Genomic DNA, 21,547 nt, shown 5'->3' on the forward strand with positions numbered 1-21,547 from the left:
AAAGATGTTGTTACACTTAAAATTGAATTAAAGAATAAATATGTAGAAGAATAAATATCACTGCAAATAAAGAACAATTTATAGAATAAAGAACTTACTCCAAATTTATTTCTGTTCTTTACTGTATTTGCTTTTACATGAAGGTCCGAACTGACAAACTGTGGAAATTTGTTCTTTAAACAGAAACACAGAAAATGAAGCTACAAACATGTTGTCACATTTGATACGACTCAGGAAAACATTTTATTTGTTTTAATGGTTCAGATCAGCAGGAAAAACAAGCAAATACATTAATGCGGTTTTTTTTTTAAACAAAACAAAAATTTCAACTTCAAATGTGAAGATTTTTTTTACTTTTCGCTGACATACAATCTCAGATTTTAGAGAAAAAATAAGAAAAATTATAACATTTTCTGATTATTCATTAAATATAAATAAATCACGACAGTAATTGTTGCCTTCAGTTTTCACCTCGAACACACAGACGTTTTAACGGTTTGAAGCAGAAAAAACCTCAAACGTTTTAAAACATCTTGTTCCCTTTAGAAAAGAATAAGGAGGATTTTACAGGTTTTTATTTTCCAGTAAATGTCCTGGAAACTTTCGTCATGTTTTAACAAATCAGCTGATGTTTTCTTTGAATTACAGACTTCTGCAGTTCGGTTCATAAAGCATCAAGATGATGTTCTCAGGAGGTCTTGAACGCAGCCTGGTTCCTGAGCTGGAGCTCCCGTCGGGTTTCTGCAGCCGGGTCCCTCTCGCCGAGCGTCCTCCGGGCTGGAACCTGTGCAAAGGAACAAAGACTCACCTGGTTGGCTGGGAAACACATGCACACCTGCGGGGGTCAGGAAGCCACACCCCCTCGGCTGTGACCCTGAGCACGGCAGAGTAAACCGCCATCGGACGACTGATAACTGACGACAGGTGGGAAGAGCTACGTCTGTCTGAGGATGACGAGGATGAAGAGCTTCAACGTCCGACCAGAGACCGGCGGACGCTGCAGCACCTGAAGACCCTGAAACCGTTGCACCGCTGCTGTTCGAGTTCATTCCTACTTTCTTTAATCGGTTACTTGAAGAAGACTTCCTGGATTTGTTTCACCTGTAAAATCAGCTCACCTGTTCTTTTGAACATGAAACCATGTGACTGTCGGCGAATATCACGCGTGTCCAGTAAACAGTTGTCAGAGGTTTCTCAGTGATGACATCATTATTAAACGTATTTGTGACGTACGCATGAGGCTGAAAAGTAATTTTTAGTTCTTTTACTGTTCAGATGAAACTGATTGAGGAGAAATTAAATCCGTTTCTCAAATTCACAGTTCGTATATTTACTGGAACTAAATTCACCTGCAGGAACCGACTGAATGGTTCAAGAACCAAAACCCACCGCGACGTCGAGAAGTCGTTTGAGCCGTCGCCGTCTTTTCTGGAGCCAGAAGTGACCATATTTGGACGAGCTGGGGAGGAGCGCCCCGTCCACCTATAGCAGAAACCTGACTGTACTACAGGCCTGTCAATCAAACAGAAATTTATTCTTTTTCAATGGGAGTCTATTGGAGACGGCCCCTAGTGGCCCTCGGTGGCATTGCAGTTTAGGGCTTCACTTTCCAGACCCGGAGACTACGAACAGATTTATTTAGTCTGTGTCTGAAATCTGATATTTCAGTTCCACTAACAGCAGTCGAACGTCACATGACCAGACGAGTGTCGGACCTGTTTATCCTTCGTGATCTCTGCGGATGTTCAGAGGAAAACAGACACAACAGCAGATTCATTGACACCAAATTTATTGTTTTACGTCGAATTTTTTTTCCAGCAGAGACGACCGAGCCTGAAATTTCTACTCAGATAAAACTAGAATCACTGGATACTGAAAAGATGAAGTTGAATAGGAAATGATGCATTTCTTTAATTGTTGAAGCTGCCTAGCTATCGTCAAACAAACATAAAAATAACAGAAAGTAACTCCTCCACCTCTCAGCTCCTGTCGGAGGCCTTGTTCACCTCCAGCTCCCACTTCTCCAGGAAGTCCTGCAGGTTCAGGTTGAAGACGTCGATGCCTTTGTGGGACAGGTGGACGCCGTCGGCCCGGTACAGGCCCGTGTTCGCACCGCACCGGATGTTCTCGTGGGTCAGCGAGGTGCCGCCCAGCTCTGAGATGATGTTCTGGATCCTGCGGTTGACGGTGGTGCGGATCAGGTCGACTTCGTGGCTGTCCACCGAGTGGCGCCACGCCCTCCGGGGGAGGACGTTGGACCACACCAGGACGCAACGCGGGAAGATGCTCCTCATGGAGGTCAGGTCCTTCCTGACGGAGGCCAGCAGGTCGGTGGGGCTGTCGGTGCTGAGGTCGTTGCCGCCCAGGTGCACGATGAGGACGTCCGGGTCGGGCCAGGTGACCTTCAGCTGGTGCAGCTGAGGCAGCAGCTGAGACCACGTCATGCCCTGCGTGCCCTTCCACCAGATGGCCACCTTGCTGGGGTCCATGCCCAGCTGCATACCTACCTCGGGAGACTTGGCCCGCGTCTCGGCCCAGTACACCAGCGAGTGGCCGCAAATCCAGATGTTCTTGGGCTCGCTGCTCGCCGGCTTGCCTGGAAAGTTGAACAGGACATGTTTGTAAGTGTGACGCCTCACGGACAACATGAGCCAGAACTATCTGAAGCTCTAAAACAGACGGCACCGCGGTCCTCGTCTGGTTTCACAAAGATCTGGTGGACTGAACTCAGGTCCTGGTCACAGCTGACGTCAACGTGTCGACACATCGTTATCGAGCGACCTCGTGATCGTACATCACGTAAATAAAGACGTGAACACGTAGCGAAGCGGCAGGTGTTTAACTCTCTGAGCCTCATTTTGATTCTGCGCCTGTTTGTTTCACGTCACCTGAACGCTCCCGTTATTGAATTGTTCCAGCAGGTCGGGTCCTGCGCTGCGGCGGATCGGTGAACTGTGCGAGGGGGCGGGGCCTCTTCCACAGAGGAGACTGTGGTGAAACGTCAGGTAGTCCGACAGTACGACCGATCTTTGTGGAACCAGACACATTTTTACAGGCAACAACAAATATTTAACAAAATGTGTGAAAATCGAAGCGGTTTAAAGTCTACCAGCGTCCATCGTGCTGACGGTTCGTTATTTAAAGCTTCCTAGCTCACTACGTCGACCATGTAAATTACTACAGTGAACTTTACAGCGATAAACCAAACTTTACGTGAAACCACAACGTCACAAACACGTTCGAGATAAATTAATCTTTGAGTTTAACGATTTGTTCGGTTTAAGATGTGAAATTTAAAACAAGTCACAAAGATGGATCGGTGTAATTAAGAGATCAAAACGATCACCTACCTTCACCACACGACAATAAATACTGTCATCATTGTTTTCATTTTAACCTGCCGATCACTTTAAAATCAAACGAAACGCTCAACATCAAACGTGGAAATGTTCAGAGTCCCTAGCTAACAGCTGACTGTACCAACATTTATTACTGGATACTGAAACATGACATGCGGGAAAAAAATAAGAAACATTTAGAGTCTTAAAAACTTCTTAATTAATTCACTGTATAAAACTACAACGCTTTGATTTACTTAAATTTGATGACTGTGTTACATCCTAAACTTTCAGAGTCCAGTATTTCATCAAGGAGACGAAATGGAAACTTTATTTTATAAAAACCAATAAGGTCCGACTGACTGTTTCAGATCACACGCATGATAATAAATAGTTTGTTCCGTTTGAACTGGGAAGTCAGAATTTCCCCCAAAAACAGGTCTTCTTGAATCTTCTTTTCTAATGAATGAGGGATTATTTTCAGATGGACCTCCAGAAAACTAATAAGAAGGAGTGACTTTAGCTAACAACACCGAGATAACTGATGGACACATTTTATTCACTTTGGATTTGATGAGAGAAGTTGAATGGGAGTCTATGGAGCCGGAGGCTTTTTGGAGCCGACCTCTAGTGGCACTCGCTGGTATTGCAGCTGAAGACACTTCTGGATCAGAACCATTTTACAGACCTGAAGCTACGAACACTTTGATAAACAGTCGGTGGTTGTTACGTGTTAGCGACTCCTACTAGTAACTGTGACTGACCTGTTTTTTCCAACGTGTTGAGTCGTTCCCAGTTTTGACTTCAGATGTAAATGAACAAACCAAAAAGATCCAAATGTGGCGGTTTGAGATGTAAAATTCATTTATAAAACTTTTGATTTCCATTTCTGTTCCTGAACTCCACTCTGGACGTCTCGTGAGCTCAGCGGGCCGTGACACGTGACCAGATGTTACCTGTTTACAGGTGAGATGAGTTGAGTGACGGCGGCGCGTTTGATCTGAAGGTTCAGCGTGAATCACACCTGAACAAGCTGTTAGCATCACAACATCCAGACACCTGAAGGCCTCGACTCAACGTCAACGTCACAAAACCTTCGTTAAAACGTGATGACGTCAGTCAGGCGTCCTGACAGCTGTTAGCTTCCTGAGCTAGCATTAGCTTCACAGACGAAACGGCCGGCTAGCTAATAGCCGAAATTACGGGGATTAAATGAGCAGGAATTATAGCTGGTTTACAAATACTGATTCTGAATTAGCGGGTTAAACTTTAACTTTAGCTTTAGCTAGCACAGGCGGCTCCGTCCGAGTTGAAAAGTGAAGTTCAGACTGAAGTGAACATCTGGAGGATCGTATCTGAGGTTAGCTACTTACCGGGTTGGTGGGCTGAAACAGGCTAGCTACGTTAGCTTCCTCAGCTAAAAGAGTCACAGACCGAACTTCTATAAAATGATGTTTCATACAGAAGTTCTTAAAAAAACCTTCAGAACAGTTATTTGAACGAAGGTGTTGGTGACAGAAGCGACCGCTAGATGGCGCTATAACTCCGCTACGTTAGCTTCCAGAGCTAACGCTAGTTTCAGACGGAGACGATAAGCTCGTTTACAAAAAGCAGTTTCTGACTTAAATCAACATGTTACGTCACAAGACGTTTACAAACGGACCGTTAGCTTTCACAGATGTTTCTGTAGATCAACATGTTCACGTGTTTTCTTTCCTGTTAATGTTTGTTGATAATGAACATCTCGGTTAGCTTCCTCAGCAGCTGGTTTAAACGGACTTGATGTGAGCTGAAGGATCTAAAGATCAAACTTCTGGACATGGAGGTCTGTTGTTGTTGTTGTTGTTGTTGTTAGAAGAAGCGCGACGAGTCACGCATCGGCTGAACGTCGCGATGTGACGCACATCAAACTTACGTCTTTGTTGAATCTCGGTTTCTTTCCGTCCTCGCGGCCTCAGACGTTTAATCCTTTAAATTAACAACGTAGATTCAGATTTGAGTTTCACACGAGATCCTGAACAAATCAAAGAAGAAGAAGAATACAAACTTCTTTTACGGTAAGAGTTCCGAAGGCGTTACTTTGCGTGGTCGCAGTTACGACGTCTTCTGGTCTTCGGTGACGTCACGGTGACGTCACGGTAACGGCGGCTACACTCCGCTCGGCTAACTGGACGAACTTACGCTGACGAGATCGAAACGGACTCTTAAAAACAACCTGCGTAACACAAACCTCGAAGAATCAAGAGAAACACGCAAAATGAGACTTTCTAGAAATAAACTCACTTTTAAAAGATTCGACACAAGCGGTTCTAACGGCGTCGGTTCTAACGGCGTCGGTTCTAACGGCGTCGGTTCCGTCCGGACGGGTTCAGGCTGGACACACTGTCAGACTCCATTAAGGTTTCCGGAACCATTCTGTTGAGTTCGTGAATAAAACATCGAATAAACGAGAGCTGGTGTTGAACCTGACGGTCGTAGTGATGAAGGTACAAATGAGAGCTGAAGGACTCAGTTGGTTGTCGGACGACAAGACGGAAACTCCAGTTTAACGGTAGCGTCTAAATAAACCAACGCTAACATGAAATGAGCTAGCTATGCAATAGATAGCGCAACCTGCAGCTGCAACCCGTAAACAAGCTGGAAAACAAACGTGTGCTGGTTCACAGCTACGAGCTGAAATACTGACGTGAACAAAGAGTTCCTGTTCGGGGGACTGCCCTAACACGTCTAGCTAACTGTTAGGTATCAAACCTAAATCATTGTTTAGTACCGACCAAAATGTTTCTGTAGTATCGAGTACTAAAACTGTCTTGGTCGCATCGTCCGTCCCGTTATTGTCTTTACGTATTGAATAACTGCAGCGTTGATACCGAACTTTAGCGTAGAAATAAAGTCCGTCGGTCATAATCTCACCTGTCAAAGGACTTGTTTAAAGTCTAGATACCAGCAGAGGAACATGAAGAGGAAGAAGACGTTACTTTGTGAAGTTCAGCCAGCTTCTTCTGTCGGTCGCCGGGTGGAACCTCTAAACTCGGCTAACCGACCTCCTTAAAGACGTCTACGAGAGACGCAGCCGAGAGGCTCCTTTTCGAGGCGGTTTTCTACGTGTAGATGTTCTTAACAGACGTTCCACGACTGAACATCTGGCTGCTTCGCGCAGAGCAAAGAGAAATGTGTGCTTAAAGATCCGGACGAACTTTCCTGGCGTGAACCGATGAACCGTCAGGAAGCAGGAGATGTTGCGGTGGAGCTGAGATGCTAAATCAGACCTGTAGCTTAGCATCGGACTGCTCTCTAGAACAGAGCTAACAGGCCTTGCTAATCAAACAGATAAATCGTAGCAAAGCTTCCTTCATGCTATCTTCTGAACATTTGGCTCCAGAGATGCGGCTAATGAGGCGACTTCCTGCTAACTTCCTGGGTAACTGTGGGAGGAATCTATTTTAACCTGTCGAGTTCAATAAAAAAAAAAAAAGAAAACAGTGACAGCAGCATAAATGTCATGCAGTAGTATAGTTGAGGAAGCTCTTGACATCGTAACATTCCTGTAATTCAGACGTTAAGTTTACGTGAATGACGTGAAGAAGTCGTGATACCTGCAGCGCCGTCCTTGTTCTTGTCTCCTTGCTTCTTGCGGGCGATCATCTCCTGGTACTGCTGCTCTCTCTTCTCCAGCAGCCTCTGGTTGTACAAGTCCAGCTGCAACATGAAGCAAACACCTCGTAAAGGCTTCGGCCGACGCGGGACGGTTTATATTTACAAGCTCTTTACTTTATGTCTGGATTAGCTGAGAGCTCGTGTAGCGACGGATACGAGCGTCCGTCAGGAAGAACGGACACGGATGGAAAACCAAATCCAGAAAAGGACCCGATACCGAGGTCAGTCGAGCAGAACTGGAACCATCAGTGCAAACATGGCCGACCGTACTCGTTTACTTTAGTCGGGTGACGTGTTGAGTAGAGAAGCACTGATCTCACCTTCTCCTTCTGCTTCGTCTTTATGTCTTCGTCCGTCTCCACGGAGGTCTGAAGACTGATGGCGGCTGACGGCTCGGTGGGTAAACTGAACTGGACAGATTTGACCGGTTTGGTCGGCGGCTGGCCAGCCAGAGACTTCACCGTCTCGATGACCTTCAGGCATCTGGCGACTGTCGTGGAGATGGCCGATTGGTCCTCGCCCGCAGGACCGGACGCTGCCGGCGGCGTCGTGGTTAATGGGACAGAGTTCGAGGGCGGAGCTGCTTCCGGCTGTCCAATAAACGGCAACACTGAATGGCTGGAGGGAGGAGCGAAAGGAGGTTGTCCAGGAGGACGGCGGGGTGGAGGTCCAGGAGGAGGTCCTGGAGGAGGATGCCCAGGACGACGTGGAGGAGGTCCAGGAGGAGGACCTGGAGGTGGACCCAGTCTCTGGAGGGGTTGACCAGCTGAAGGAGGAGCTGAAATGGCCCCACTGGCGGAGGTGGAGCTCTGTGTTGGGGAAATCTGGGAGGTGACGGCAAGGGGCCAGTTGATCAGTGGGGGCGGATGCTGGTAGTGAGCGGGCGGAGGTCCCGGAGGAGGCTTCGGAGACGGGGTGGTGGAGGCGGTGCTCCCGATCGTCTTGGTGAGACTCTGAAGCTGCTGCGCCTTCTGAAGAGCCTCCAACTCCTGCTGGTCCAGGAATCCTTCGTACTCCGACACGCCGGGTCTTCGTCTGAGCTCCAGACCGGAGGACCGGGTGGGCGACGGGGAATGGACGCGATCGGACTCAACGGAACCCGTTCTGCTCGTTCGTAGCTGTTCCCCCGAGGACGGTAACGTCTCTCTCTCCGTGGACGAGGCCTCGGGGCTGTAGATCTTCTCCTGGGCTCGGCTGGCCAGTTTGGAAACGTCTCCCGTGCTCAGCTTCAGGCCGATAGTTCGCAGCAGACTCTGGATCTTGTCGTAAGGTTCCGTCTTCGGTTCCTCGCTGGTTCTCTCTACCGACGACTGTTTGGAGCTCGGTTGCTTCCTCTCCCCTTCCAGGGCCAGACTGCCGCTCGTGGACTCTTGAGCCAATCCCACAATGCGAGAGAAGCCCCGCCCATCCTGAAGTGCCCGCTCGTGAGGCAGAAGATCGTCGTGAAGATGAACCAGCTCTGGTTTCTTTTCCGCATCCACCTTCTTGTTCAGCATGTCGAGGAAGCGGTCCAGAGGCGGTTTCTCAGCTGAAGGGGAACGACGCGGGACTCTGTCCTTCAGTTTGGGGGAGGGGCTTCTGGGAGGCGTTTCGACCGGAGAAGGAGGTCTGAAGGAGCATTGGGATGATGAAGTGGGAGCAGTTTGTGTCATTGAAGGTTGTGTGGAAGCATCAGGAACACGTGCGGACAGAGCAGGCGGCGAGGTGCCGCGGTGCTCAGGAGACGGGCTGCGTTTGTCCGGCTGATACGGATCGTACGGCCGGTCTCTGAACGCCGGGTCGTAGTAGCGATCTTCGTAGGGCTCGTCGTAGACATCGTAGCGGTCGGTGTAGCGCCGACTGGCGGATGGCGGCCCTCCATAGGTCGCTTCACCGTAGAGACGACTTTCATAAGGCCGATCCGCGTACGGACGCTCTTCATAAGGCTGATCGGCGAAGGGTCGGCCAGCGTACGCGTCACCGTAGCGCCGGTCCTGGTACGGACTGTACGGCCGCTCGTAGTACGGATCGTCGTAAGGAGGATGATGGAGGTACTCCGGTCCCTCCGGTCGTTTCTTCAGGATGGACCGGACTGGTTTGTACTCCGTGAGTGGGACAGCGATGCGGCCATGGTCGTAGTCGATGCAGGTCCTCTGTCCCGGGTCCAGTCCTCTCGGGTCCACCAGAGACTTTTTGTAGGCTATCATCTCATTCAGCTCCTCCAGCTCACGCTTCTTCCTTGCCAGCTCGTCATCCATGACTCCGCCTCTCCTGGGAGGTGGGGTCAGCTCCCGCCTCCTCTTGTGACCCTCTTCGCGCTCCCTGCTGACCTTGCTCCTCCTCTTGGGGACCCTGTCTTTGCTCCTGCTGCGGCTCCTGGTGTGGCTCTTGCTGCGACTCCTGCTGCGGCTCTTGGAGCGACTCCTGCTGCGGCGGTTTGACCTCTCTCGGCTCGGTCGGTACCTGCTGCCTCGTCGCTCTCTGTCCGGGCTGCCGCTGTGTCTCCTTTTGACGATGCGTCCGAACTGGTCTCTGGGCTGACTCCCACTCCTACTTTTACTCCTACTCGTACTGCGGCTCCGACTCCGGCTCCTGCTGCGACCGTACCTCCGACGAGGTGCGCTGTAATCCCTCCGGCTGGTCTTGCTGTCCTGCGTTCTCAGATTTTTCACAACTGCCTTCAGCTTGTCCGTCTCTGGTTTGTCCTTCCTTAGATGTGAGATGTAGGCAGACGATAAGTTACAGACAAGTTGTCCTCATTACAATAATCCTAAAACATTTGTAGGTTCACAAGTAGTGACTTTGAATTTAGTCTGAGCTTTAAACATCTGAAGTCTTGAACAACTCTCATAAATTAAATAAAACTCACTCGTTTTCTTCTGAAGCTTTTGCCAGCTTGATGGTCATCTTCCAAAGAAGGAAAACACACAAAGTCAGAACAATAAAGATCAACATCATCCGTTGAACACAGAACTGGAGAAATACTCATCAATACATTCAGGTTACAATGAAGAAGACTGGACGGCTTCAGTCCCTGAACACTATTCTCATACTAACAGACTTCACATGGAACCTGTCTGGTTACCTTTCCTTTGGTCGCACCGACGCCACCGAGTTTCCGGACGGGGAGGAAGACGCTCTCCGTGTAACGTTTGATCCTGATGGCCTGGTTACCGCCGTCCGCCGTCTCGTGCTGGAGAAATAACAAAAGACGTGTTTTTAAAGTCATGATTGTAAAAAAAAGTCAAAGACAATAAATGATGCAGGATTTACGGTGGACGAGGGGGACGAGGAGGACCGGGGGGGGGGGGCACTCACCGGGACGACGCTGAACTCGACCTTCTCGTTCAGCTCCAGTTTCTTCTTCTCGATGACCTCGGCCATGTGGAAGTACAGTTGAGGGTTCTGGGCGCACTTGATGAGCCCCGAGTCCTCCGAGAACTCGATCACGATGCCCTGCAACACAAACAGCGTTTACTCAGGGGGTGCGTTCAGAATCCTCCTGGACGGTGGGTTTTTAAAGTCTTACGTGTCGGCGTTGTTCGGTGGACTCTTCGAAGGAGTCGGGGAGAATCTCCACGTACGTCGCTCGCTCCTCTCTGCTGTCCCGATGGGTGGCGATGTTGAACCGCACCTTCAAAGAGGAACGTTCAGGATGAGATTTAAACAGCGGAGCTCCATCACCCTGAAGTTGGAGGAGGGCAGCTGACGGACTCACCTTGTCTCCGTCCAGCATGGTGGCGGCGGTCAGCAGGTCTTTGGGGCTGAAGGTCAGCTGCTTCTGTTGACCCTCGATGGTCATCACCAATCGACCCATCTCCAGGTCCGGTTTGGCTCCGCCTCCAGCACCGGCCGGCAAACCCTTCTTCACCTCCTCTTCCTCCTTCTCCGTCTTCACCTCCCCTCCTCCCTCCGCCTCGCCCGGGCCCTCCTCCTTTACTTTCACCTGAAAATAAGAAGAATTCATCATTTCTGCTTCTTCAGGTGTTGAAAATATAATCCAGACCTTTTTTTGGTTTACCTGTCCGAGGAGCACTTGTCCGTCCTCAGCGCCTCCTCTGTCCTCCTTGTTCTCCTGCGGCTCCTTCTTGATCTCCTTGCGTGGGTGTTTGGAGATGGCTCTGAGGACGGTGCCTTCAAAGCGCTCCTTGCTGATGTCGTCCATACTGTCGGGGTCTCTCATCTTGAAGCCGAGCGGTGTCCACTGCAGGAAGTCAGGAGGACAGAAGGACAAACGTAAATCTGCTGCCGAGTCCGACAACGTCCTGGAAAACGCAACTTCACCGCAAGATGAAGTTGGAATTAAAGAATTAAAGAAGTGAGACGTGATGAAGAGAATCTGTAAATATGAGCTTCACCTCAAACTGGAATATTAAAACTAATCAAACTCAAACTATGTAAAAACAAGCGAACATCAAACCCTTCAACAGTTCTATTTTTAAATCTACAGTGCAGTAAGCCCCGCCTCCTGCCTGGCTCCTCCTCCTCACCTTGTCCCTGGCAGCTGCCAGCGCTGCTGACACCTCCTCCTTCTTCTTCCTCTCCGTCTGTCTCGCCCGCTCTTCTTCCTCCTCCCTCCTCTTCCTCTGCTCTTCCTCCTGCTTCCTCCTCCTCTCCAGCTCCTCCTCCTTCTTCTTCCTCTTCTCCTCTTCCTCGCGTCTCTTCTGCTCGTGCAGGATGGGGTCCATGACCCTCTTCGTCCTCCTCAGCCTGATGGCTCTCGTCTTCGACTTCACCTGCGGAGACAGACGGAGGTCAAACTGCGTGTCTTCCTGTGGTCCGGTTCGGTTCCGCTCTGGTTTGGGTCGGGTCCGACTCACCGTTGCCATGGTGAACTCCACCTCCTGGTGGATGTCGCTGGGGTTGAACTCGGTGTCACTGAAGTTCTCGCAGAGGTCGAAGGGGAGCTCTCCGAGCGGCTCCGAGTGGACGATGCCCTCCTCGGGCCCCAGAGACGTGATGATGCCCTGAAACACACGGGTCAGAACACCTGGACCATCAGAACACCTGGAGCATATATATATATATATATATGCATGTGTTACCAGCTCCCGAGGCTCCTTGGTGTAGCTGAAGGTGAAGGGGATCTTGGGTTTGATGTTGGCCGCCCTCCTCTTCCTCGTTGCCAGGTCGACCAGCAGGTTGATCAACACGTGGTCGTTCTTCAGCAGCGTGACGCCGCAGTCTCGGTGGTCGAAGGTCACGTTGGTCCGGACGGGCCCGATGTTGGCGTGGATCTGACCCGGGTAGCCCTGCATGATGGGCTGATCCAAGACCAGAGACCGAATCAATAATCAATAAGAGTGGAATCAACCGGTCCGGACCGGTTTAAACCTGCTGAGGCCAGCCGAGGACCCGGAACCGGTCTGGTCTGGCTCACCGTGGGCTCGATGATGGGCTGGCTCACAATGCCCTCGTACAGCTCGTCGTCCAGCTTCATGGTGGGCCCCAGGTCCAGCTTGGCGTTGGCCCGACCTCTCAGCGCTGTGGAGTCTTCCTCGCTGTCGCTGTTCTCGGCCTCTTCCTCTTCGCCGGCGGTGAGGGGGGCGGGGCAGAGCGTCAGGAGGAGGGGCTCCTTCACCCGCTGGATCCGGATCGCTCGCTTCCCCACCCTCAGCTGATCGACAGAAACGAACAGACATGGAAAGGTTTCAGCTCAACACACGGCAGGAGATCCAGGAGAACAAGAACCAGGAAAACAAGGAGAACCAGGAGAACAAGGAGAATCAGAAGATCCAGGTAACCAAGGAGAACCAGGAGATCCAGGGGAACCAGGAGAACAAGGAGATACAGGGGTACCAGGAGAACAAGGAGATCCAGGAGAATCAGGAGAGCCAGGAAAACAAGGAAAACAAGGAGAACCAGGAGATCCAGAAGAAAAAGAAGAACCAGGAGAACCAGGAGAACCAGAGATCCAGGAAACCAAGGAGAACCAGGAGATACAGGGGAACCAGGAGAACAAGGAGATCCAGAGGAACCAGGAGAACAAGGAGAACTAGGAGCTCCAGGAGAACAAGAAGAACAAGGAAAACAAGGAGAACCAGGAGAACAAGGAGAACCAGGAGATCCAGGGGAACCAGGAGAACAAGGAGATACAGGGGAACCAGGAGAACAAGGAGATCCAGAGGAACCAGGAGATCCAGGAGAACAAGGAGATTCAGGAGAACCAGGAGAACAAGAAGAACAAGGAGAACCAGGAGAACAAGGAGATACAGGGGAACCAGGAGAACAAGGAGATCCAGAGGAACCAGGAGATCCAGGAGAACAAGGAGAACTAGGAGATTCAGGAGAACCAGGAGAACAAGAAGAACCAGGAGAACAAGGAGAACCAGGAGATCCAGGAGAAACAGGAGATCCAGGAGAACAATAAGAACCAGGAAAACAAGGAGAACCAGGAGATCCAGGGGAACCAGGAGAAAAAGGAGATACAGGGGAACCAGGAGAACAAAGAGATCCAGAGGAACCAGGAGATCCAGGAGAACAAGGAGAACTAGGAGATTCAGGAGAACAAGAAGAACCAGGAGAACAAGGAGAACCAGGAGATCCAGGAGAACAATAAGAACCAGGAAAACAAGGAGAACCAGGAGATCCAGGGGAACCAGGAGAACAAGAAGATCCAGGAGATCCAGGGGAACCAGGAGAACAAGGAGATACAGGGGAACCAGGAGAAAAAGGAGATCCAGGAGATCCAGGGGAACAAGGAGATCCAGAGGAAAAAGGAGAACCAGGAGAACAATGAGATCTCTGTAACCACCAGACTCCTGGTTCTAGCGTCTCAGCGGTAACACTTCCTAAATCGCGTCCTCACCTCGGTGACGGTGAACTCGACCTCCTCGTTGACGTCTTCTTCGGTAAACTCGACGTCACTGAAGTTCTCTTTGACGTTGAAGGGAAGCTCTCCGTGTTCCTCCGACTTGATGAGGCCTTCGCTGTCCTTCAGGCTGATGATGACACCCTGCAAAGACAGAACATGCTTAACAGACCAGCTCTGATCCAGGAGGCCGCGAGGAGACACGTGGACGGAGAACTTCCTGTCCACCTTCTGGCGGGTCTCCTTGGTGTGGCTGAAGGTGGCCGGGATCTTGGGTTTGATGTTGGTGGCCCTCCTCTTCTCCGACACGATGTCGGTCAGCAGGTTGATGAGCACCTGGTCGCTCTTCAGCAGCGTCACCGTGCTGTCCTTCCTCTCGAACGTCAGGTTGGTCCTCAGGGGGCCGATGTTCACGTAGACCTGGCCGGGGTACTGACGCTCGCCGGGCTGCAGGCGGACCAACACACTTCATCAACAACAACACGGAGTAGAAACAAACACAAAGACACAAAAACAGGTTCTAAACAACAACGGATCAATAGAATCAATACACTGTCCCAGAATATATCAATTAACTGGACTGAGACAGGAAGTACACCACCTGACAGGTCTGGGACAGGAAGTAGACCACCTGAGCGGTCGGCACTGACCTGCGGCTCTGAGATGGGCTGACTGACGACGGCCTCGTAGATCTCCGTGTCAACGTTCTCGGTTCCACCTGGAGCCACTTTCACATCCGTCGCTATCAAACTATTCGCCTTCGAAACACGACGACAGAAAAACATCCAAATGGGATTAAAATCAGAACTGAAGGAAACTTATTGTCATGCTGTGAACTCTGAGGTTCTGAACTCTGAGGTTCTGTCGGACCTTCTCCTTGCAGGCGGTGAAGTGAACTCGGACCCCCGGCGTCATGGCTTTGGGGTTTCCGAAGAAGGCATCGAAGCTGAAGGTGAACTTCTCGAGGTCTTCTCTCTCGATGTAGCCGAACGTCGGCTGCAGGTCGGAGACAGAGGCAGGTACACAGGTGAACAGGTGAGCAGGTGAACGGGTGAACAGGTGAGCGGGTGAACAGGTGAGCGGGTGAGCGGGTGAACGGGTGAGCGGGTGAACGGGTGAACAGGTGAGCGGGTGAACGGGTGAGCGGGTGAACGGGTGAACAGGTGAGCAGGTGAACGGGTGAACAGGTGAACGGGTGAGCAGGTGAACGGGTGAACGGGTGAGCGGGTGAACGGGTGAGCGGGTGAACGGGTGAGCAGGTGAGCAGGTGAACAGGTGAGCAGGTGAACGGGTGAGTTGCTGTAGACAGATAGAGTGAAGAGGAGGAGCTTCCTCACCCCGATGAAGGAGATGATCCCCGTCGACCTGCCTGGAGGAGGCCTGAGGACAGAAACAAAGAGCAGGTTCAAACACCACAGAAGAAGACACATTGGACCTCCTGCTGAGCCAACAGGAAGTGACATTACAAAGTTTGCCTGCATGTTGACGTCCAAACGGCAACCTTTTTTTTTGTTCTACAGTTCGAAGGTGATCGATAACCGAATCCTCGTTTCAATACTTACTTCTCAAACGTGCGTTTTCCCAGCAGGCCGAGCGCCTTTGCCGTCTTGGTGGCTTCGGTTTTAGGTTTAGCTCTGGTCTTGGGTTTGGGTTTCGGGATGGAGGCGAGGTCGGCGGCAGGTGTTTGGACCGCAGCGAGTTCCTCGGTCTTTATCGTCTCGGTTGGACCGGACTCGGAGGCTGGAACCGAAATCAGAGCTTTGATCTGTTAAAGAAAACAAAGAGACACTGAAACTTCAGGTGACGTCACACCTGAGAGAGCCGGTCTCCGATCGATCGGTGACACCTGACCACGGATCAATACTCACCCACTCCGGCTGATCAGGGGGGGGGTTGGGCATCGGTTCCTCCACGACAGGCTGAACACAAACAGACAGAACTGTCATTTAATACCTCAAATTATCAAGTTTGCCCAATCAATAATCAATTATCCATTACGGCGATGCTCCAGGAGAACCGTGGACTTCACTGAGACCGACTCACCTCTCCAGTCCAGCCGGGGGGAGGGAAGGCCGGGAACCCGAACGGAGGCACGGCGCCTGGAGGAGGGACCGGAGGGGGGACCGGAGGCGGTCCGAAGGTCGCGGGGTCCGGAGGGGGTACCGGTGGAGGTAGCGGCCCCGGTGGAAGAGGCTCGGGTCCCCACGGCTCAGGCGGTCCCTCGGGACCCCATCCAGGATGTCCCCAGCCCAGCGGAGGGAGAGGCTTGTCGGGTCCCCAGTCCTCCGGAGGAGGTCTCCAGTCGTCGGGGTGACATCTCCAGGCGTCGGGGTGAGGAGGTCTCCAGTCGTCGGGGTGTAGAGGTCTCCAGTCGTCGCGGTGTAGAGATCTCCAGGGGCCACGGTGGGGGTCCCAGTCCTCTGGAGGAGGCAGCCAGTCATCAGGGTGAGGTCCCCATCCCGGTGGAGGAGGTCCCCTTGGATCCCAGTCGGGAGGCAGAGGCCCTCTTGGCCCCCATCCTCCGGGCGGTGGAGGGGCCCATTCTTCAGGTGGAGGAGGCCAGCCACCGGGGGGCGGAGGACCCCAGCCTTCAGGCGGAAGAGGGCCCCACCCCCCCAGCGGCGGAGGGCCCCAACCCGGCGGACCGATGTCAAACGGAGGTCTGTCATCGCCCGGAGGTCCCATGTGCTGTCTGCCGCGCGTCGGTGCCTTTCCCCGGCCCATGTCCTCAGCGGAGGACCCGCAGCTAAACTAGCAGCCGAGTTAGCCGGCTAATCAACAACAGTCCGACTTCCGGAGTGAAACCCGACAGCTGTGCTCCTTTTAAAACAAACACTTCAGCGGCAGTCAGTCACCGCGCTCCTTCAGATCATCTCAGCGGAAAGTAAAACAGTTTACAGCCGAAATCAGAGCCAACGCGACCGCAGAGCAGCTCCACGGTCCCTGCTGCTGCTGCTGCTGCTTCTTCGTTGGTTTGAAGGAGGCTGTCAGACAGCTCGTAGGTTTATTACCGCCACCTGCTGGATGGAAGTGGAGCAGCAGCTTCTCTGATAATCTCTCAACTCCTGCTCACAACATCCACCTGTGCAGCAGCTCTCCACCGGGTGTCACGTGACCCAGTGTAACACCGCACTCATGTCAGACAGTTTCAATTAAAACTGCAAGCAGTGATCTGCGGCCCTCGCACGTTGCACGTCGGGGATCCAGCGGGTCTGGGCCACCGGCTCCCGATGTGCAGCATATTCAGGCTTGCAGTTTTTATTTTTTTCTCTATTTAGTTCCTTATTCTTCTTTAAAAAAAAATTGCTTTTTTTTTTTGGCAGCTTTAACATCTTCAAAAACTCATGAAAGTTGGTGCCTGACGCAAAGTGCAATGTTTCGTGAGGTTTGGAGCATCGTTTGGCCTCAAACATCAACTTCCTGTTTCACAGCAAAACATCAAATTTAGCCGCATCGCCCTGGTTATACTACATACTACATACTCTATACTATATACAAAAATGAATTTTGGGTCACTTTTTCGACTATACTTTTTCGATACTAAAGTATCTTTGGATATTTTGGATGACCTTTTTCTGAACTGACATGCATACCTCAAGTTACTTCTCACTGAGACACCTGCTCTAACCAGTGCACCACTGTGTGGCATGTTGTCCGAAATATGAAAAGAAAAGCCTCTTTTGGGGATTTATATTTTTGTATTGTGGTTGACCTTTGGTTTGGTATTAGTATGATTGCATGCGCAAACCTGAACCCGTGTGGCTTACCCTTAGAGGGACTCACCCTCCGTGAACCACGAACCATGTGTAATACCTGAGCGGGGCTTGAACCCATGTCTTCATGAGGTTATTTCCAGCTCAGCAACGTAGACCACTGGACTATCTTCGATGCTGGAGAAAGAGACTCGGCAGGAGAAAGTGTACCACGGAGTTCACTCAGAGCTTCCAGAGACTCAGCCGACAGTCTGGTTAACTCAACAGGTAAAAGATTCGACTTCACCAAGGTTGTTATTAAAGGTTCAGATTCCACCTGTTGATGCTGATTCAACTTTTAAAGAAGTTGAAGCGTTTGTAGAAATTGAAAAAGTTTTGCATTCACTACACATTACAGGAAGATATTTAATATCACGGAGACCCTTGAAAACATGTATATCTACTATCCAAAAAATGTCTGCGGCAATTTTGGTCACATTTGAATGAATATTTATGGACGATGGAGGTATAGGTTGCAGTGAGCCAAAGATTTGTCACAATGCTGTCTAACTCCTGGGAAGAAGGTTTGGGGTTCGATCCCCCGCTTTGTCATCATTTAAAAAAAAAAAGTCATCTTATTTTTTGGACGACATGACTTTTCTGTCACTTTGTGGCCGCCACGCCACGGGCACACCGATCGATTAAAATGTATTATTTTGATAACTTTTAATTCCAAACATGTTAAGAGTGCACAGACTCAATTTCAAGTCGGTCCGAAAAAATCTGTAGGAGTTCGTTAAAGTACGTGTGAATCGCCAAAAATGGCGACTAAATTCAAAATGGTGGACTTCTTGTCCACTTGACGTAACGGTGCAATGTAACTTTTTTGTGCGTCTAGGTGTGATACACGTGTCCACCGGATTTCGTGCATGTCGGTAAATGGAGCCACTGGGGCATCTCTTTAGGGGGCGCTAGCGAGCCATTTGGCCACGCCCACTCAAGACTCCGCTAGAATATGAAATCTTTCGTCAGGAGAGATGGGTGTACCAACTTTTATGAGTTTTTGAATATGATAAAGCCTCCAAAAAGGCAATTAATTTGTAAGAACAAGGACCGAAAAGAAAAACAATTCCTTGGATGATAATAATAGGGCGCTAAAAACAAAGATTTGTGAAGGCCTCAAAAATAAAAAGTAAAACCACAAAAACAATATGAAACACATTTTCTCGCAGTTTACGTGAAACTAAAACAGAACCTTAAATGTTCCACAGAAACACATCCACCATGTTGTAAAGATTTCAGACTGACTGGTTTATAAACCGGGTGTTTTTATAAACCGGGTGTTTGAGTGAAATGAGAGGCGCCTGCAGTGTAGCACAAAAAGCTTTTATTTAGTTTTGCTGGCTGAAGTCGCTCGACTCCAACAAAGAAAGAACATTATAGAACATCAACAATATGAATATAGGATCTCTCAAAATTACAGCAGAACAGGAGCCGGGACATCAGGTACCTCCGAGTCCCGCAGAGCGCCGGTCCGAACGGCGTCCTTCTTCCAGACCGAGAACGGAGCGGTGACGGTCTTTGCTCAGCGAACGACGAGGCCGGTTATTGCAGCGATACTTCGGACTCTGATCCGTCAGAATCCATCAACACTCCAGTTTGTTCAGATGCGTAGAAACATCCACCTTTCCCAACACCTGGGAAACGTTTACCGTGAGTGAATCTAAACGTGGAGACGGCTACACAGGAAGTGACGTCATCCGCTCTCTCCAACGAAGGCGAATGAAACAGAAACAAGGCAGAATGTGTGACGTCAACGACCGACTCAGAACCAGAACCGGACCAACGGTCGGATCAATCATCCCTTCTAATAAACCCAAAACATTTTGTTCTGTCAGACACCACGACCGTTCCCTGGGAACCACCGAGCTCCTGAACCAGAACCGAGCCCGGGAGGTCACAGGAAGGAGACGTCGGGACGCAGCAGGAGGAAACCGGTTCTGAGCTCCATCACTCAGATCTGGATCGGAGTCAGAACCAAATCATCAGCATCCGACACTGAAGATCTGCATTCTGAATTCAGTTTCCCAGAAAACAAAAACAAAGACAGAGTAGTTTAAGTACGCTTCAGAATGTTCACTCGTTCAAACTGGTTTCAGACTGAATTTACCTGAGTGTCAATCTGGTTTCAGTCTGGTTTCAGATGAGTATCAACCGGTCTCATTGATTTTAGAATGTTTACATTGATTTCAAACTTGTTTCAAACTGGTGTTTTCACTGGTTTCAGATTTAATCTGATCTGGATTTGAACTGGTTTCAGACTGTGAAGGGGTTCCACTCCGGTTTTAGGCTGAATTCAAACTGGGTTTCACAAGCTTTAAGGCTGGAGTTGATCTGGTTTCAAACTCTGTTTACTCTGGTCTTTGAGTAGGTTTAAATCAGTTTGAGACCAGTTTTAACTGGCTGATTTAAACTGATTAAGATTGGTTTAAACTGGGTTCAGACTGGTTTAAACTGGGTTCAGACTGGTAACCAGTGATGAGCGAGTGACCGAAAACAAACAGAAAGTCAGATGTGACTTTCAGATTAAAATGTTAGGCAGAAGTTATTCCCACCATTTAAAGACTAAACTAAAACTCTTGTCAGGATTGAAACGTTAAACTCAGAACGTGTTTCTGTCTTTTATCCCTCGTCTGCTTCTGTACTTTGACTAAAACACAGAAGGTGAATTACAGAAGTGAAGCGAGTTGTGTTGGCCGGGGGGTGGTGGTGGGGGGGGGGGTAGTAGTTCAGGCGAAGGGGGGCGTTGATCGTCCTCCCTGATGTCCTCAGGTGGAGTCAGATGGTTGAGAAGGGGGGCGGGGTCAGGGCCCCGCCCTGACCCCGCCCCCACTCGGGGAGGGTTCCGTCAGGTTCAGTCGAAGGGGCTGAAGTCTCTCTCCAGGTTCTCCGACTCGTCGTCGTCAGAGAAGAAGTCGTCCTCGTCGATGTCGTCCTCGTCGTAGTCCTCGTGCCACTCGGGGACATATTCTTCATCGTACTCATCGTCCTCGTCCTCCGCCTCCTCGCCGCCCTCCTCGCCAGCGTAGTTGTTGTTGTCCGAGTCCCCGGACTCCGACACCCGGTCCGCCTTGGACCTGAAACACCGCCAGCAGAGGTACCGTCAGGAAGACAGGTGGGGACAGGTGAGGACAGGTGAGGGCAGGTGGAGACAGGTGAGGACAAGTGAGGGCAGGTGAGGACAGGTGAGGACCACCTGCAGTTGTCAGGTTGAGGATGGAGGGACTCACACTTTGTTGGTGTCAGTGTTGTTGGACAGGTTGGAGGTCTGAGTGGATTCTGGTTCCTGAGTCTTCGACTGATATCCAACTCTGAAGTCCTGATCACGTAAACAGGAAACAAACAGGAAACGGTTTAGGACTAGTTTTACACTGGTTTCTAACAGGTTCTGTATCTCCAGCCTGGTTCTGATGGTACCTGGGTGGAGTGCTGCAGGATGGCCAGCAGGCGCTCCTCGATGCGTCGGATGAGTTCCAGTCCGGTGTTCAGGTGTTCTGGTTTCAGCAGCCGGACACACGAGGCCAGATCAGTGCACTGCAGCAGCGTCTCCTCTGAGAACACAGAACCAGTAACAGCAGTCAGACGGGTTTCCGGGTCACACGCTGCCTCAGAGCAGAACCGGGCCGCCGTCTCACCCAGCAGGATCTGCAGTGCGTTGGTGTGCAGGTCCAGAGCCTCCGTCTGCTGCTCCATCACGTCCATCTTCTCCGTCTCCTGGTTGTAGTAGCTGTAGACGCAGGAGTAGGCCAGCACCTGCAGACACAGAGCAGGGCAAAGTCAACCCATGCCTTCCTCCTCAGCAGCAGGAGGAGGAGGAGGAGGAGGAAGATGATGATGATACCTTCCGGGCCTGAGCGAGGACTTTGCAGGCGTCGATGACGAAGGTGAGCGACTTCATCTGCAGCGCTTCATTGATGGACGACACTTTGTTCTCCAGGTTGGCGGCAAAATCCTGAAAGACAACAAACGGGACGAAGAGTGAGTTCCAGGTTTTACTGCTCTGATGTCAC

The 21,547-nt window shown here is 50.6% G+C and overlaps 3 protein-coding genes across 18 annotated transcripts in view; 1 reads left to right on the forward strand and 2 right to left on the reverse strand.

Moving 5' to 3' along the window:
• Positions 1 to 219: 219 nt before the first annotated feature.
• Positions 220 to 16,739, reverse strand: LOC138614289 (uncharacterized). Of its 13 annotated transcripts, XR_011310254.1 has the most exons (23): positions 15,829 to 16,739; positions 15,654 to 15,704; positions 15,348 to 15,550; positions 15,123 to 15,165; positions 14,656 to 14,781; positions 14,436 to 14,543; positions 14,014 to 14,232; positions 13,783 to 13,929; positions 12,355 to 12,591; positions 12,020 to 12,238; positions 11,795 to 11,941; positions 11,465 to 11,710; positions 10,996 to 11,178; positions 10,693 to 10,920; positions 10,504 to 10,608; positions 10,293 to 10,430; positions 10,060 to 10,167; positions 9,844 to 9,881; positions 7,316 to 9,683; positions 6,935 to 7,037; positions 5,395 to 6,763; positions 5,254 to 5,306; positions 2,508 to 2,596 (listed from the first exon to the last, which is right to left on the reverse strand). XR_011310254.1 is itself a non-coding variant. In XM_069687642.1 (22 exons), exons 1-21 carry the CDS (start codon positions 16,507 to 16,509, stop codon positions 1,980 to 1,982), a joined length of 6,315 nt encoding a protein of 2,104 aa, XP_069543743.1. In that variant the 5' UTR covers positions 16,510 to 16,739; the 3' UTR covers positions 695 to 784; positions 1,977 to 1,979. The 13 variants fall into 13 exon arrangements, 6 of the variants coding, with proteins under 6 accessions (XP_069543746.1, XP_069543743.1, XP_069543744.1 ...); XM_069687642.1 differs by lacking the exons at positions 5,254 to 5,306; positions 5,395 to 6,763 and adding an exon at positions 695 to 784 and having other exon boundaries at positions 1,977 to 2,596; XR_011310256.1 differs by lacking the exons at positions 2,508 to 2,596; positions 5,254 to 5,306 and adding an exon at positions 704 to 784 and having other exon boundaries at positions 5,622 to 6,763.
• LOC138614296 (cuticle collagen 34-like) lies at positions 13,345 to 13,713 on the forward strand (the record flags this gene model as incomplete). Its single annotated transcript, XM_069687662.1, has 2 exons — positions 13,345 to 13,465; positions 13,577 to 13,713. Coding segments are annotated over 2 exons (258 nt in total), but the record flags the coding sequence as incomplete, so codon positions are not given.
• A 2,105-nt stretch (positions 16,740 to 18,844) lies between the features above and the next one.
• The window catches only part of LOC138614288 (cullin-9), a 23,485-nt gene continuing 20,782 nt past the window's right edge, over positions 18,845 to 21,547 (reverse strand). For all 4 annotated transcript variants that reach the window (XM_069687636.1, XM_069687640.1, XM_069687638.1 and 1 more), the window contains 5 exons: positions 21,379 to 21,489; positions 21,173 to 21,290; positions 20,955 to 21,088; positions 20,768 to 20,856; positions 18,845 to 20,614 (listed from right to left, as the gene is read on the reverse strand). In XM_069687636.1, coding sequence (XP_069543737.1) covers positions 20,392 to 20,614; positions 20,768 to 20,856; positions 20,955 to 21,088; positions 21,173 to 21,290; positions 21,379 to 21,489 — 675 coding nt within the window. In that variant the 3' untranslated portion in view covers positions 18,845 to 20,391. The remainder of the gene's footprint in view (positions 20,615 to 20,767; positions 20,857 to 20,954; positions 21,089 to 21,172; positions 21,291 to 21,378; positions 21,490 to 21,547) is intronic.

The sequence above is a fragment of the Brachyistius frenatus genome, unplaced genomic scaffold (assembly GCF_029030835.1).
Source record: "Brachyistius frenatus isolate BFR_SWC_R1_liver_20210118 unplaced genomic scaffold, ASM2903083v1 Contig_479, whole genome shotgun sequence".
NCBI lineage: Eukaryota > Metazoa > Chordata > Actinopteri > Embiotocidae > Brachyistius > Brachyistius frenatus.